Source organism: Microplitis demolitor, chromosome 2, assembly GCF_026212275.2.
Source record: "Microplitis demolitor isolate Queensland-Clemson2020A chromosome 2, iyMicDemo2.1a, whole genome shotgun sequence".
Taxonomy (NCBI): Eukaryota; Metazoa; Arthropoda; class Insecta; order Hymenoptera; family Braconidae; genus Microplitis; species Microplitis demolitor.
In genome coordinates this window covers 1,178,855-1,193,249 of record NC_068546.1, presented here as the reverse complement: position 1 = coordinate 1,193,249, position 14,395 = coordinate 1,178,855, and the positions used below count along the sequence as shown (strand labels likewise).

Here is a 14,395-nt window from a genome sequence, read left to right as displayed (position 1 = left end):
TGAAAATGTTAATGATTAATTTTAAATTATTGTTTAAGATTTTTTATAAAAATTATAATCTATATATTTATATATATAATTAAAATTTAATAGATTAAATTTATATCGGATTGCTCGAATGTTTTAAATAAACGGCTAAATTTGGAGTAATAAAAAATTAACATCCAGAATCGAATCCGATTGTTGGTACTGATACAGAAGATTATAAATATAAAGGGGGGTGAAAAAAATGTAGAGGGCAAAAGTACGCGGAGATTGCGCGTAATGGAGCCAACGTGGATGCTGTGTTTATGATCAATACTTTTCTCCATTTTCTGTATCATTCTCAGTACAACGACGTGTCATTTAAATTTAGTCACTTAAAATAACAACCATGGGCTCTCCAAATCATTTGTGTCATCGTAAACATAAAGGTATTTATTATTACACTAATTAATTACTTACACTGATAATTAATTACTTGACAATTGTCATCAGACTCTACTAAAGTTCTGTCAAATATTTAGTACTCGACAATTATTTAAAAATTATCAGCAAGTGTTACAATTTAATTATTAATTTTAATTTTAAAATTTTAGTCCTCAGTGACATGGAAACTGAAGAAACAATCGAAGACATCTCGGAATCAGTCGATGATTTACGGGAACGACTTGCGAATGTGAAAAAAATGATGCAGGAACAAAGTGGGTACACTCTAGGTGAAATTGCAGCTAAAAAAAAAATGTTTAAATCGGATGTTATCAATGGAAATTTATTGTCTCTTATATTCGCTGGTGTATTTTTTGTTGTTATCGGCGCAAGTGCTTGGGCATTTTATAATCTCTATAGAGCAGTTCTTAAAAAATTTCCTTCTCATCATACAGAATTGTAATTATAATTTTTTTCTTCAAATAATTGTCTACTGTAATTAATTAATTATAATAAATATAAATTATAAATAGAATTTAAAAATTTATTTTTTCCCGCCGTTTCCTTAAGCGACCTATTTAAATATATGTCATATTTATTTAATTATTTTATTAAAAATATAAAAATAAAGATAATAAATAAAGATAAAAATTTGTGCAGTCTTCAGAACATGAGAAACCCGACAATTGAACAAATTTTAAAAAAAAATAAAAATAAGATTTGGCGGTTTATTCAAAATTATTTACAATGATTCGTTCAAATGGTAAATTATTACTTGATTAATTTATTAATTATTAGTAATTACAATTTTTTTGTTGTTCAGATCATTTGTAAAAATAATTGCGATGTTTTGGAAACCGGAGTTGATTTATAATTTAAAAATTTATTTTTTCCCGCCGTATTTAAAAGCGACATCTATTTAAATATACCACATTTATTCATTTATATTATTGATAAAAACGTGCTCAATTCATCAGAACACGAGAAACCCGACAATTGAACAATAAATTTAAATAAACAAAAAATGGGTCTCATTAGTTTGTTCAAAAGTATTTACAATGATCCATTTAAATGGTAAGTTATCAACAATGTTATTAATTATCAGTAATTACAATTAAAAATAATAATTATTCTTTTTTATTGTTCAGGTCATTGGTTAAAAGCATTGCGATGTTCGCTTTTGGTGTTTCCCTGGCACTGGAGAGCCAAGGAGTTGATTTAATGGCACCCTCGCCAACAATAAATGTTTAATTAATCAAAATAAACAATTCTCTGATTGAAAATACCTCATTATGTTGTTATAATTATTATAATTAATTATAATTGTAATTTTAAGTTAACAATTGTAGTAATTTAAATTTCAAAAAATGATTTTAAAAATTTTTATTTTTCCCCGCGAAAAATTTATAATTTAAAAATTAAATAAATTTAATTAATCATTAATTACTAAGTACTTGTCATTTAAAATTTTAAAAATTGACTATTTGAATTTCCAAGAATTGAAACAAAAGAATTTTTTTTCTACGTCACCTTGAAGAATCATAACCTCAAAAAAAAACCAGAGCAAGTCTGTGAGAAAAAATGTAAAATAATTAAAAGTCACAATGATATCAATGCATTTAATGCGCAAACATCATCATCATTATCATTATCACCGCAATATTTTGTTATCAGTAGTAGTAATAGTGATCTGTGTGATAACTCTGACAATTGGATATCATTTACTCGAATACGTAAACACGAAAAAAGAAATAATTTACTCGCCAGTGCGAATTGATCTGGAGACTTTGTCATCAGTACCACAGGTATCGATACCCAGGAGCGCAGCATCCCCGACAAATATTTCCTGCACGCACTTTACCTGCTTCAATGTCTACCGCTGCGGTCAGCAGGGCAGCAAATTGCTGGTGTACGTCTACCCGATAAAAAGTTACCTCGACGAAGACGGGACAGTGATAAATAATCAGCTGTCTCGAGAATTCATCCAGATCCTGGATGCGGTAACACGCAGTAAGTTTTACACCCCAGATCCTCAGCAGGCTTGTCTGTTTGTCCCGTCAATAGACACTTTGAACCAGAACAAATTAAATGTCCGGGCTGTTGGCAGAGCGCTGAGCGCGCTGGAGTTTTGGAACAATGGCGAGAATCATTTGATATTTAATTTAATATCCGGGGTCTTTCCTGACTACAACACCAGCATTGATGTTGATATTGGGAAAGCGATGCTGGTTGCCGCGGGTTTTTCATCATCAACTTATCGCAGTGGGTTTGATTTAAGTATCCCGGTGTTTGCATCTAGACCAGCAGGTCATGGTCCAGTTTCAGGTCTGGGATCAAATGCCAAGTTACCAAAACTGGATCCCCGAGCAGACTTTGTTGGATCGACAGACGAATCTGAGGTAAATAAAATAAAAATAATATCTGGACAAATAAATCTTAACATCGCATTTGAGCAGGATCTCCAGGATATAAATATAAATAATGACATATTGATATTACATCCGTGTGTTAATCACAACCCGATGAGCGATTCAATGCGCTGTGATAACACCGGAAAGGTCTACAAGTATCCAGATGTCCTGGGAACTGGAACCTTTTGCTTGGTGATTCGAGGCGCGAGATTGGGGCAAAGTATTTTCCTGGAATCACTGGCTGCTGGCTGCATACCCGTCGTGGTGTCCGACTCAGTTGTCATGCCGTTCAATGACATCATCGACTGGAGACGTGCTGTTGTGTTTATCCGCGAAGTAGACATTCTGTCGCTGATATCAACTTTGAAAAATATTTCCGCGACTCGGATTGAGGAACTACGGGACCATGGCCAGTGGCTGTGGTCCAGGTACTTTAAGTCAGTAGACCTGATAGTAAACACGGCGCTGGAGGTGATGAATGACCGGATATTTCCCCAGCTGATGCGAGACTACAATAACTGGAACTCCAGGTCTAATTATTCCCCGCTGTTTTTGCCAGTGACGGCGCCGAAAACTCACGGGTTCACTGCTGTCATATTGACGTACGACCGGGTCGAGTTGTTGTTTTCTTTGATCACTAAAATAACTCAGGTTCCCAGTCTGTCAAAGATCCTGGTGATCTGGAATAATGTGAAAAAAGATCCTCCAGCATCCTCACGGTGGCCGAAAGTCAACAAGTCGCTCCAGGTTATTCGGACGAAAGAAAATAAATTGTCTAATAGATTTTATCCATATGACGAAATAGAAACGGAAGCTGTCCTGTCAATAGACGATGACATAATCATGCTAACTGCTGATGAACTGGAGTTCGCTTATGAAGTTTGGCGGGAATTTCCTGATAGAATCGTTGGGTTTCCATCTAGGACTCATACTTGGGACAATGAGACCCAGTGCTGGCGATATGAGAGCGAGTGGACGAATGTCATATCAATGGTACTGACTGGTGCAGCATTTCATCATAAATACTGGATGTATTTGTACACGACCTCGATGCCTGGTGACATCAAGTGGTGGGTTGACTCTCATATGAATTGCGAGGACATAGCGATGAATTTCCTGATCGCCAACACGACGGGCAAGTCGCCGATAAAAGTTACGCCGAAAAAAAAATTCAGGTGCCCTGAGTGTACCAATACTGAAATGTTGTCAGCGGACTTGGCGCACATGGCCGAGCGCACGCATTGCATCAATCGCTTCACGAGGATTTATGGTACTATGCCACTGAAATCTGTTGAATTTAGAGCGGATCCCGTTTTATTTAAAGACGTTTTTCCGGAAAAGTTGAAACGATTCAATGCTATCAAGAGTTTGTAGATTCAGTTGATACTGAAGTCATTCGAGTTCTAATAGCTTTTGAATTTTTTAAAAATGATAAATTATTAAAAAAAAAAAAATATTTTGAAAAATTGCACTTATAGTTTTTTAAATTTCTTACATGTGCATTTTTTTATTTTTTTTTTTTTTTTTCTAATTGACTTATTAAAAAAAATCTGAAAATTGAAAATTGTCTGTTAACCAGGATCATATTAGCTGACGTCTAATAATTTTCTGATTTTTAAAAAAAACGATAAATTATAGAAAAAAAAATATTTAATAAAATTGCACTTGTAGTCTTTTAAATTTTCTACATGTGCATATTTTTAGTTTTTGTTTTTATTCAAATTTAATTGTTAAAAAAAAAATCAAAAAATTTTTAATTGCTAACTTCTGGATCATTTTAGTTAGAAGATAATTAACGGCTTTCGGATTTTTTTTTCAAACAAACCAATTGCAAAAAAAAAAAACTGAAAAAATGCACATGTAGAAAATTAAAAAAGCTATAAGTGCAATTTTTTGAAATATTTTTACTTTATAATCTATCCTTTTGAAAAATATCCAAAAATTATTAGAAGTCTGCTAACTTCAGAATCATTTAATTTTTTTTTAATATTTTAAATTACGCGGGTTTTTTTTTATTTTCTTTATTATTATAATTATTACTGTTACTATAATTATTATTTACTGCAAGTGCGCGAGTCTAACCTAGAGTATAAAATTTTAACAAAATTACAATGAACTGTCAAAATAGTGAAGAAAAAATGAGCTCTGATTTGTCAGGTAATTAATTTATTTAATTGGTGATATTTATAATTATACTGGGTCATGTTACCGGATGTAATGATACTTTTTATTGAGGATAATTGTACGAAATGTGTCGCAGTCATTGATAACAATATTTTAGTATGTAACAATTTTTAGAAAATGTGTTTTTAATTTAATTAATTTTGAAAACTGTTTAATAAAATAAATGTCTAGATTCAAATTTTTAAATTTGAAATTAAAATTTTTTATTATTTTAATTTGAGACTAAAAATGTAGACATTAATTTTTGTATTTATTGTAAATAAATAAAATATTTAAAAATTTGTCAATAAATTTTAAAAATCATTACTTTGAAAAACAAAAATTTGGATTGATACTTTACTATTTGAATTGTGAAATTTTTGTGAATGCGAATGTCGCAGATATGAGAAATTTTGAATTACAAATAAATTAAACAATTTAAAAAATGCGCATACGATTTTTAAATTTTATAAATGCGCATTTTTTAAATTTTTATTCGATTTGAATTTTACTTATTGATTTAAAAATTATGTCTGCTAAATTAAAGTCACAAGTTGTCAGAATTTAAAAAACGATCTATTTTGTATTTTTGAAAATTTATATTACAAACGAAATATAAAAAAAATAATAATGTAATATATGATGCGTGTGATTATATAGAATGTATAGAATAGATCTTATAAATTACGTATTTAGATAATTTAAAAATAATTACGCGCATTTATTTAAATTTCAGTGTTTTAATTTATTTATTTAAAATTTATATATTATCTCATATCTGGTACATTCACACTCATAATATATGTATCTATAAATGATTAGTATAGTTAGTGTATAATTAATGTATCAAAACATGTTTTTAACATTAATGACATTCAAAAATCTAAAATTATTATCAAATACATTCTCAGACAACTCTCTCACTTTTTAAAAATATTAATGACCTTGAACTGTTATAACCTTAAACAATTTTATCAATCAATTAAAAATAAATGAAAGTATTAATTGAAAAAAAATCCGCAATTAAAAATTTTGCCGAGGTAGATTAAAAAAAAATTATTTTTAGTTGTTATCTATTTCTTATAAAAAAAAAAATCCATATGGGATTGCATGGGAATCCATAGAAATCCATATAGAAAAGTATGGATTTATGTAAGAATTCATAAGAATTAACATATGAGTCTGAATGTAGCAGACATCGGACAAATTTAAAATTATTTATAAGTGGAGTAAATAATAGATAAAATAAAATTAAAAAAAAATGCGCATTTAAAAAATTTAAAAATTAATAAGTGCATTTTTTAAAAATTATTTACTCTATTTATTTATAATTTTAAATTTGTCTAATGTCCGCCACATTCATACTCATATTAATATAAGAGTGTATGGATTTATATAAAAGTCAATGAGTATCTGGATTCTCATATGGGAAATTCACATAGGAAACTCTTGGTACCTGGATTTCCATGTAGGAACTTGAGTATATGGATTTTTTGTGGAAAATTCATACAGAAATCTCGGTTTCTATAAAAGTAATTTCTATATGAATAAAAAAACAGATTAATATTCTTATAGAAAACCATATGGGAATCCATCAGATTCAATATTTTAATAAAACAAAGTAGGCGGACTGTCTGAGATACTCTTAAATGACGATTCTAAAATCAGTAAAAAAAAAACACATGAAATTTTTTACAAATAAATTCACAAAGTTTTTAATTAAAATGGGAACAAAAATAAAATGTAAGCCTGTAATAAAACAAAAAGATGAATAAAGGAACTTTTTAACTAAAATCAGCAAAAATTATTAATAGAACAATAGATAAATTCAAAATTAAAATTTCCAATTATCAATTTATGAAATAAATTTTTTTCCATACACTTTTAGTATTAAAACACCTAGAGAATAGCCCGCGTACGAATTTGAAAAATCTGATTCATCAAGAGTCTGATAGATTTTTCTTGGGCAGCATGACCTGGTATCAATTAATGTCCAACTTATTGATAATCACAACTAGATTTATTTTCCCAGCTGTCGTGGGAGCTCTTCTGGATGCGCTGAATGACAAAAGTGATCAGGTAGCAGCCTGTATTAATGATTCCATAAGAAAAATTTCTGATCGTCATCCAGGAGTTGTTTTACACGCGGCCATTTATTACTTTGAGTTACATAAAAAAATAACTTCAAGTCATACTTCTGCTATCTTACGTATTATAGCTGATACACTAAATAATAATACTCATATTAACAATAATAATGATAATGAGAACGAAGATGAACAGGGAGAGCAAGTAGAGCTGAAAATGAAGGATTTAGCAGACGCGGTAGCGGAATTGGCGGTAAATAAATTACTTATTGAAGAATTTGAAACGGAAGCTACCGAGTTGCTGATGGCACTGAGTCATAATTATTGCAATCAGGCGATAGGTAACATTTTGAATAAATTTGAATTCGGAGTCGTGCCCAAGGCGGCGATGATTCGAGCACTGGGACTAATCGCTGCCTGTAATCCCTTTGACGTGGTCCCATTTATTAAACTAACATTCACATTCGTGCTGCCCATGTTCCACCACGCGCACGATGAGCATCAAAAACTGGCGCTTTGCTTCGTCGTGGGTAAATTTGCCGAGGCGATAAACGACTATCTGGGCAACTTGGATAGTTCGACGGAGTCGAGGATAAACCGGGACAGTTTTTCCGAGGAAGCTACTGGAATATTTGAATTTCTAATAACTAGCGGATGGTTGAAGTCAAGCCCGTCAACCAAAAACCGGCTTGCAGACGCAGTTCTCAAAGCGCTTTGCCCAGTTCTTTTATTACTACCCGCTAATGGACAGACGCGATTCAATGAAACGATTATAAAATCGATCCCGTCTATTTTGAACTTCTGCAAATATTCGACAACTCGTTTCGCTGCGACGAAGTTGATAGCCACGGTACTGATTGACAACGCGCGTAATCACAGCGATGATACCCAGAGCAAAGAACTACTGCGTCCTCACATGGAATCTATTCAGCAGATTCTATTTGAACTGGTCAATGTCACCCCTGCTTACGAATCGCGATCTAATGTATCACGCGACGCGCTGCTTACTCACTACGAAGTTCTCCAGTGCTACCGGGCGATAATTACTCTCTATCCTGAAGAAGGATTGGATTTAGTTCTTCATAACTTACGATCCCCAGCCCCAAACTCACAACGCGCACGTGCTCTGGTGGTCGTACGTCATCTCATAAATACTCTGCCAACCGAAGACGACGCATCGCTTCAAAGAATAGCACTCAGTATCCAAAATATCCTGGGGGAAAGTACCGGTGGTGCTGGAAGCAGCACTAGTAGTACAGTACGTCAATTAGCGGGACCAATAATCGCATTGTTAGCACATCCGACGTTACCTCTTCTGCCGTCTCAACGCGCTAATTTGATACGTTTTATAATAATACGCTGCGGCGATGACACTGAGACTCAAACTTACGAGGAGGCTTTATTTTTACTAGCAAACACAGTCGCTGGAGCTGAAAACTGGCTATGGGCTGCCTTACTCAAAGCACTGTTGGACCCGACGTATTCATTGGCAGCGGTCTCTATTTTACGAGGATTAGCAGCCCTCGTTGTAAAAGTCGTCCACCAGACGGACAACGAAGGTGGAAATTCATTCAAAGAATTTTCCGGATCTAAAGTAATAAAACGGTGCCTTGAATTACTGGAGGTTGAGAAAAATCGTTTGGCTGTCGTGGGATTTCTCAAAGCAGCAGCTCCATTATTCGGCCACCAGTTGAAGCCCGAGTGGGACATTACGCTCACTAAAGTATCAGTGATGCTTGAAGACCAGAACAATCACTTGTGGAAACAACAAATGATTGAATTGCTGGAGATGAGCCGTCAGCTGGAAGGCGTTGATTGGGCAGGGAAGCTGTCTAATGAATTAGTCCAAGGGGAAATAATAAACACCAGCATATTAATTTATCTGGCAGCGGTAACTGACAACCCAACTCATCTGTCAGTTATCGTAAGCATGGCGCGGACAAATCCGTTCAATGAAGAATGTCCTCGTGCTGTTGGTGTCGCTGCTAAACGAAACCTTTCCACGGTGATGAATCTGATGCAAGAAGCCTGTGATACGATTGACAGCTGCAAGAATCCTACAAAACTGTTGGGATTGATGAGAGACACGCGAGCAGCAGCCGGTGTCGAGGCATCAAAAGCCAGCTTACTTCGTTGCTACGGCGAAATATTCGCAATCCATGAGCAAAATAACTCCGAACTGGTTTACAAAACCTACTTAGCTGATGGCAAGCATATTTTGCCCTGGATAATAAAGCAGTTGACTGATTGCAAAGAGGTAACCAGCAAAGAAGCTGGACTCTTCGCACTAGAGCAACTGGCCAAAGTGGTCGCCGGATCGAAATCTAATCAATTGGTCGATGGTCTATCTAATTCGAGTGCTATCACGCCCAGTTTGAAGTCCAAAGGAACTTGTCTGGCCACTCTGCTGACCCTGTTACAATCCCACACGGGTTACCGACCTATTCAACTTTACCCGCAGTTGCTAAAAACCATGATCGCTTTACTAAAAGTCCCCCCGGAGCTGAGCTACGACGAGCAGCAAGTGCTGATGGGGACTGTGCTGGACAAAGTTATCGGTGCCAGTTCGGAAGTTGATTTGATTTTGAAAAAAGAAACTAAAAGTCACGTTATCCAGCGGCTTGGAGCTGTCAGCAGTGAACTTGTTGCTGATTCATCAAATGCCTTAGCAGAGTTCGTTGAAATAATAATGCCGTGGATGCAGTCCAAGTTGCCAGTCGAGCGCAAGACGACTTTGCTTGTGCTGAGGACGACTTTGAAATCGTACTGCAATGGGCTCAAGTACACGTATCCCGGTGGTAAGTTAGAGGCTGGTAAGTTAGTGGGAAGGATAATGTGCTGGTCAGCTGATACAGAACGTCTTCTACGTCCGGTTATTATTGACTGTCTTGCTTTGACACTTGAAATAGCAGCGAGACATCATAGCAGTGGAAATTTACCGATTACTGATAACATTATCAATGCCAACGACCTGGAGGAATCGAAATTACGGCTGATAAGCGACGATAACAAAACGTCTGATGACATTTATGAGGGAATTTTGATGCTTGCGAAAATCGTGTGCCAGCGAGTTATTGCTGGAGAAGTTGTCGCGATGGCTGAGGGTTTGATCGAAGGACTTTTACTGCGCGAAGAGAGCGCGCTTTCTGCTGGAATATCACTCAGTCAATTGTTCCGCATTCGTGGCAATGAAATCCCGCGTTCTGATTTGTATTTAATCGACAATATCATTACGCAGATGCGTCAAATGGAGAATACCAGCTGCCGACATGCTGCTGCGACAGCCATTAAGTCTCTGACACATCATCACCCGGAGGAAGTAATTGAGCACTTGCTTCATCAACCGCTCCCGCCAGATCGTGGGACCGAAGAAAGCTGGCGAGAGCTGGGCAGCGATGAAGAAACGGGACTGATTGCTGTTGACTTTCTAGTTAATCGTCTAGAAAACAACAATTTGTTTGCTGAGACACCATCGCCTACTAACACGTCAACGCTGACCAACCGCCAGAATGTCGATGGCAATAAAACAGCATCTCTGGCATCGCTGGCAGCGATAATCGCTCTAGGACACGTCCTACAGTCAGCCAAGTCAGAAGTCATAATAGTATCACGTCTTGCTGAATTGATAACTTGCTTGATAAAATATTTATCAGGATGGCTGCATGCTGATACACCAGCGTCAGTACTTAGCACCAAATTTGGCTTCGTCCCAAATCGCAAAGCTTGCAAGTTGAATCCGTACTGTCAAGTCTACACGGTTTTGATAAACTTGCTGACGGTCATTGATATGAACATTGCGTCGGGTCTGCTCAATGACAACCCACGATTTGAATCCGACACACAAGCAAGTGATAGTCTTATATCAACTGTACGTTCAGTGCTGCGTTGCTTGGTAAGCAACAAAAAATTGTCTGGATCAAAAGACGACGAGCTGCTGATAAACGTCGCTCAGTCAATTGGCAAGTTGGTTACAAGTCAAATCCCTACGCAGAGAGCCGTAGCGATTGCATTTTACGGGGAACTGGTTGGTAAAGTTGATGCTGATCCTATTTGGTTGGATTCTATAATTTCGACGCTGCTGGAAGCAAGAGCCGACTCGTCATTCCTCGTTCGCAAACTAGCAGTTCAGGGTCTTGCTAATATCAGCAAACTTGAGTCACATCAACAGCTGAATGAGTACTACGACAACAGCATAGCAGCTTTGCTTGATGGTCTTGAAGAACTGCCGACCAATGGTGGCCTAGTAGCCGGCGGTGGAAGCCAAGTGATTCTCGAATCCCTCCGTGGTCTAGAAGTCTTGCTGGCCTTGCAAACAACCGGGCGGTCAGTCAGCCCACGTGTGATCTTAGCACTGAAACCATTCGTTGACAAACAGGACAACTGGGAAATGAGACTGGCAGCTGTCGGTGGACTGGGTGCCGTTTCTCGGGGATGGTTGAAGTCTCTAAAGACTTACGACAATGATGACATCACTGACCATCTGCTAGGCTGTCTGCCTTGTTTGACGATTCGTCTTGAAGACGTCAATAATCTGGTTGCCAAAACGGCGCGCGAGACTCTCGTTAGCTTTGGGAATTTACTCCAGTCTTCATCACTGGCTCAAGTGATACGCAGTCACCTTTCAGCTTCAGTGGAACTGAACCTTAACAATTATTACCGTGAGTTGGTCAAGTGCCTGCTTGCTGATTTACCAGACAGAGCAGACGAGTTGAGGAACTCAATGGTCCGAGGGTACTCGAGGTCAGAAGTCGCGGCTACGCGAGCTACCGCGATACTGATTCTGGGGTTCTTTGGGCAACCGCGACCCGAAGATGTCCAACGAATGCTACAGTTACTTCGTGATAAGGACAATAATGTTAAGTCACGAGCAGCAAGTGCTCTAGCTGTAGGTTTTACGACTTAAAAAATATTTATTTATTCAGAATCAAAAGTTTATAATTACATTGTTACTAAATATTTATAAAATAAAATTTGTACATAATATATTATAATTATTGTTATTATTATTATTTGTTGTGCAATTTCTCAATACACATACTGAGCTGCTGTAGCCTGTGAAGAAGATGCCGCATGTTAGCGCCAGATTGTCCGAGTCCACGGGATGAATCTCCGCTAGTATCGCCACCGATATCTTGATGTCGCGGCTGTTGCTGCCCGATTTCGAAGTGCAATCGTGCTAATCTTTCTTGCTGCTCTCTTATTTCTGTCATTTGTTCCATGCTGCAGTCTTTTCCTGCTTGGAAAATTTTGTCGTTAGTTAATTAGTTGACTGGTTGGTTAATGAGGAAAATTAATTGGTTACCGAATGCACGGAGATTTCCGCTGTGGAAGTCTTCGAGTAATTGTAGCAGTGCCTGTTCCATTCTTCTGACATCTGGGACCTCTGACAAAAAGCAATGATGCTTGCATGCTACTTGGGCACTTGGTGTTGCTTTTTATTTTGTTTTTTAAATTAAATTGTGCAGGATAATAAATAAAACAAAAAATAAAATTGCGTGCTGATAAATTGGGACGGTGGATTTTGTTGGTAAAAAAATATAAAAAGCTCATAAATAAATATGATGCAGATACATGGGGCGTTTTAGGCTAAATTTTGTTAGGCTGCGGAAAAAATCGCTGGAAGACGGAGGAAATTTTGACGGAAATCGGGAGTTAGACGTAATTACCGGCAAAAATTAGGGGAATAAGTATAGAATATTAACGTTTTTTGTTCCTGACGATGTCCTCTAGTCGGAGAGACCCGAAAAAGTTCCCAGAAAAAATTTATTTTTGACCCAGGACGCAGTGTTCGGCCAGAGAGGATGCTATCTACGTATTTTTTTTATAAAGAATTGTCTGTAACTTTGTATCTGTTGGAAATAACTTTATACAATATTGATATTTTTTGTTCTTTATGATGTTCTCTAGTAGGAGAAACCCGAAAAAATCCTGAGAAAAATTTGATTTCTGATTTATGATCTTTATGAGGATAAATGAAGATGAATGAGGATAAATGAGGATGGCTGTCTATGAATTTTTATGAAGAGTTGTCTGTAGTTTTTTTTCTGTTGGGAATAACTCCACACAATACAAACATTTTTAGTTTATTATAACGCCGTCTAGTAGAAAATAGTCCTTAGAAAAAGTTTTTTTCAAGTAACAAAAAATCTCGCCACCGTTCACTGCCAGCCCGAATTACTCAACGTCAGTAAGCTATTGACAAATTAGAAATATTTCTTATAGAAACTCATGAAATGTCCATGATTACTCTACTTCTATAAAAAGTAAGTAAACTACCGGTAATAATCAAAATTTTTTCTAAAAACTCCCAAAAATTTAATACTTTCAAAAAGAAAAAAAAATTTCCAGCCTCAATTACGTCAATGACCGGCCTCATTAAGACTTGGATTATTTACAAAAAATTCTTAACAGGAAACTCGACAAAATTAAATACCTCCAAATTAATAAAAAAGTCCAGCAAATTTTTCTGTAGCAGCCTCTGCTCGAACTATGATACCGCGTTAGCTGCCGTGCAATAACTTTGGGATTTTTTTTCAAAATAAATTATAAAAAAAATAATTTAAAAAATTGCACTTATAGGCTTTTAAATTTTCTACATGTGCATTTTTATTCATAATCGATTTGTTGAAAAAAAAATCTAAAAATCATCAACTGTCTGCTAACTTTCGATCACCTCGGAATCAGTTCATCCAAACGTTACCTAAAATGCCCCGGGTTAAAATAAATAAAATGAATACCTCGATGCTGACGACTCCTGCCAGTAAAATCAGATTTATTAGATCGTTGTTTGTCTTTTTCATTGACGTACATAAGCCGCGACTGCTGCAACAAATGCTGCTGATTGATTCCATGGCTTGTGTTGTTTACTTTTCCCGACACCATCGATCCTTGACTCGTCGCTTGCTCAGAACTCGTTTTGCTGATGATCGGTGATGTCTGCGTGTTACTTTCCCAGAGTACTTGTTGCTATTTAAATATAGTCACTAAATTAATAAAGTCAAATTTAAATTTAAATTCAAATTCAAATAAATGACAACTTACTGAAGATGCATGAGGAATATAATTATTTGTCGCGGGCTTTGATTTTGCTGGCGTAGTCGGTGGTGTCACTTCACCCCCAGGGTTTATTGTCGTCTCTTCAGGTTCCTCTTCTTCTTCTTCTCTTACAAGCTGCTGTAATTCTCCACATCTCGATTCTTCATTCATTTCTATTTTATTTTCTAACCTAGTTCTAGTTCTTGATAAATCTCAGCAGTCTGATCTCCAACTTTCGACCCCAATAAAAACAGACAGTGCGTTCTCTGTTAAAATTTACCGCGCATGCGC

The 14,395-nt window shown here is 36.1% G+C and overlaps 3 protein-coding genes across 8 annotated transcripts; 2 read left to right on the top strand and 1 right to left on the bottom strand.

Moving 5' to 3' along the window:
* The first annotated feature begins 150 nt into the window (after window positions 1–150).
* On the top strand, window positions 151–871 carry LOC103580380 (uncharacterized). The gene is made up of 2 exons (XM_008562108.3): window positions 151–413; window positions 579–871. The coding sequence occupies exons 1-2, from the start codon at window positions 374–376 to the stop codon at window positions 869–871; spliced, it is 333 nt and encodes a 110-aa protein (XP_008560330.1). The 5' UTR covers window positions 151–373.
* Window positions 872–1,905: 1,034 nt separating this feature from the next.
* LOC103580385 (maestro heat-like repeat-containing protein family member 1) lies at window positions 1,906–12,061 on the top strand. Of its 2 annotated transcripts, none has more exons than XR_008403355.1 (2): window positions 1,906–4,976; window positions 7,001–7,068. XR_008403355.1 is itself a non-coding variant. In XM_008562114.3 (2 exons), the coding sequence occupies exons 1-2, from the start codon at window positions 4,931–4,933 to the stop codon at window positions 11,970–11,972; spliced, it is 5,004 nt and encodes a 1,667-aa protein (XP_008560336.1). In that variant the 5' UTR covers window positions 4,193–4,930; the 3' UTR covers window positions 11,973–12,061. The 2 variants fall into 2 exon arrangements, 1 of the variants encoding a protein (XP_008560336.1); XM_008562114.3 differs by having other exon boundaries at window positions 4,193–4,976; window positions 7,015–12,061.
* LOC103580384 (uncharacterized) lies at window positions 11,956–14,360 on the bottom strand. 5 transcript variants are annotated; one of them, XM_008562110.3, is made up of 4 exons: window positions 14,111–14,360; window positions 13,807–14,035; window positions 12,372–12,500; window positions 11,956–12,305 (listed from the first exon to the last, which is right to left on the bottom strand). In XM_008562110.3, exons 1-4 carry the CDS (start codon window positions 14,273–14,275, stop codon window positions 12,076–12,078), a joined length of 753 nt encoding a protein of 250 aa, XP_008560332.1. In that variant the 5' UTR covers window positions 14,276–14,360; the 3' UTR covers window positions 11,956–12,075. The 5 variants fall into 5 exon arrangements, with proteins under 5 accessions (XP_008560332.1, XP_008560333.1, XP_008560334.1 ...); XM_008562111.3 differs by having other exon boundaries at window positions 11,956–12,302; XM_008562112.3 differs by having other exon boundaries at window positions 12,372–12,452.
* Between the last annotated feature and the right edge of the window lie 35 nt (window positions 14,361–14,395).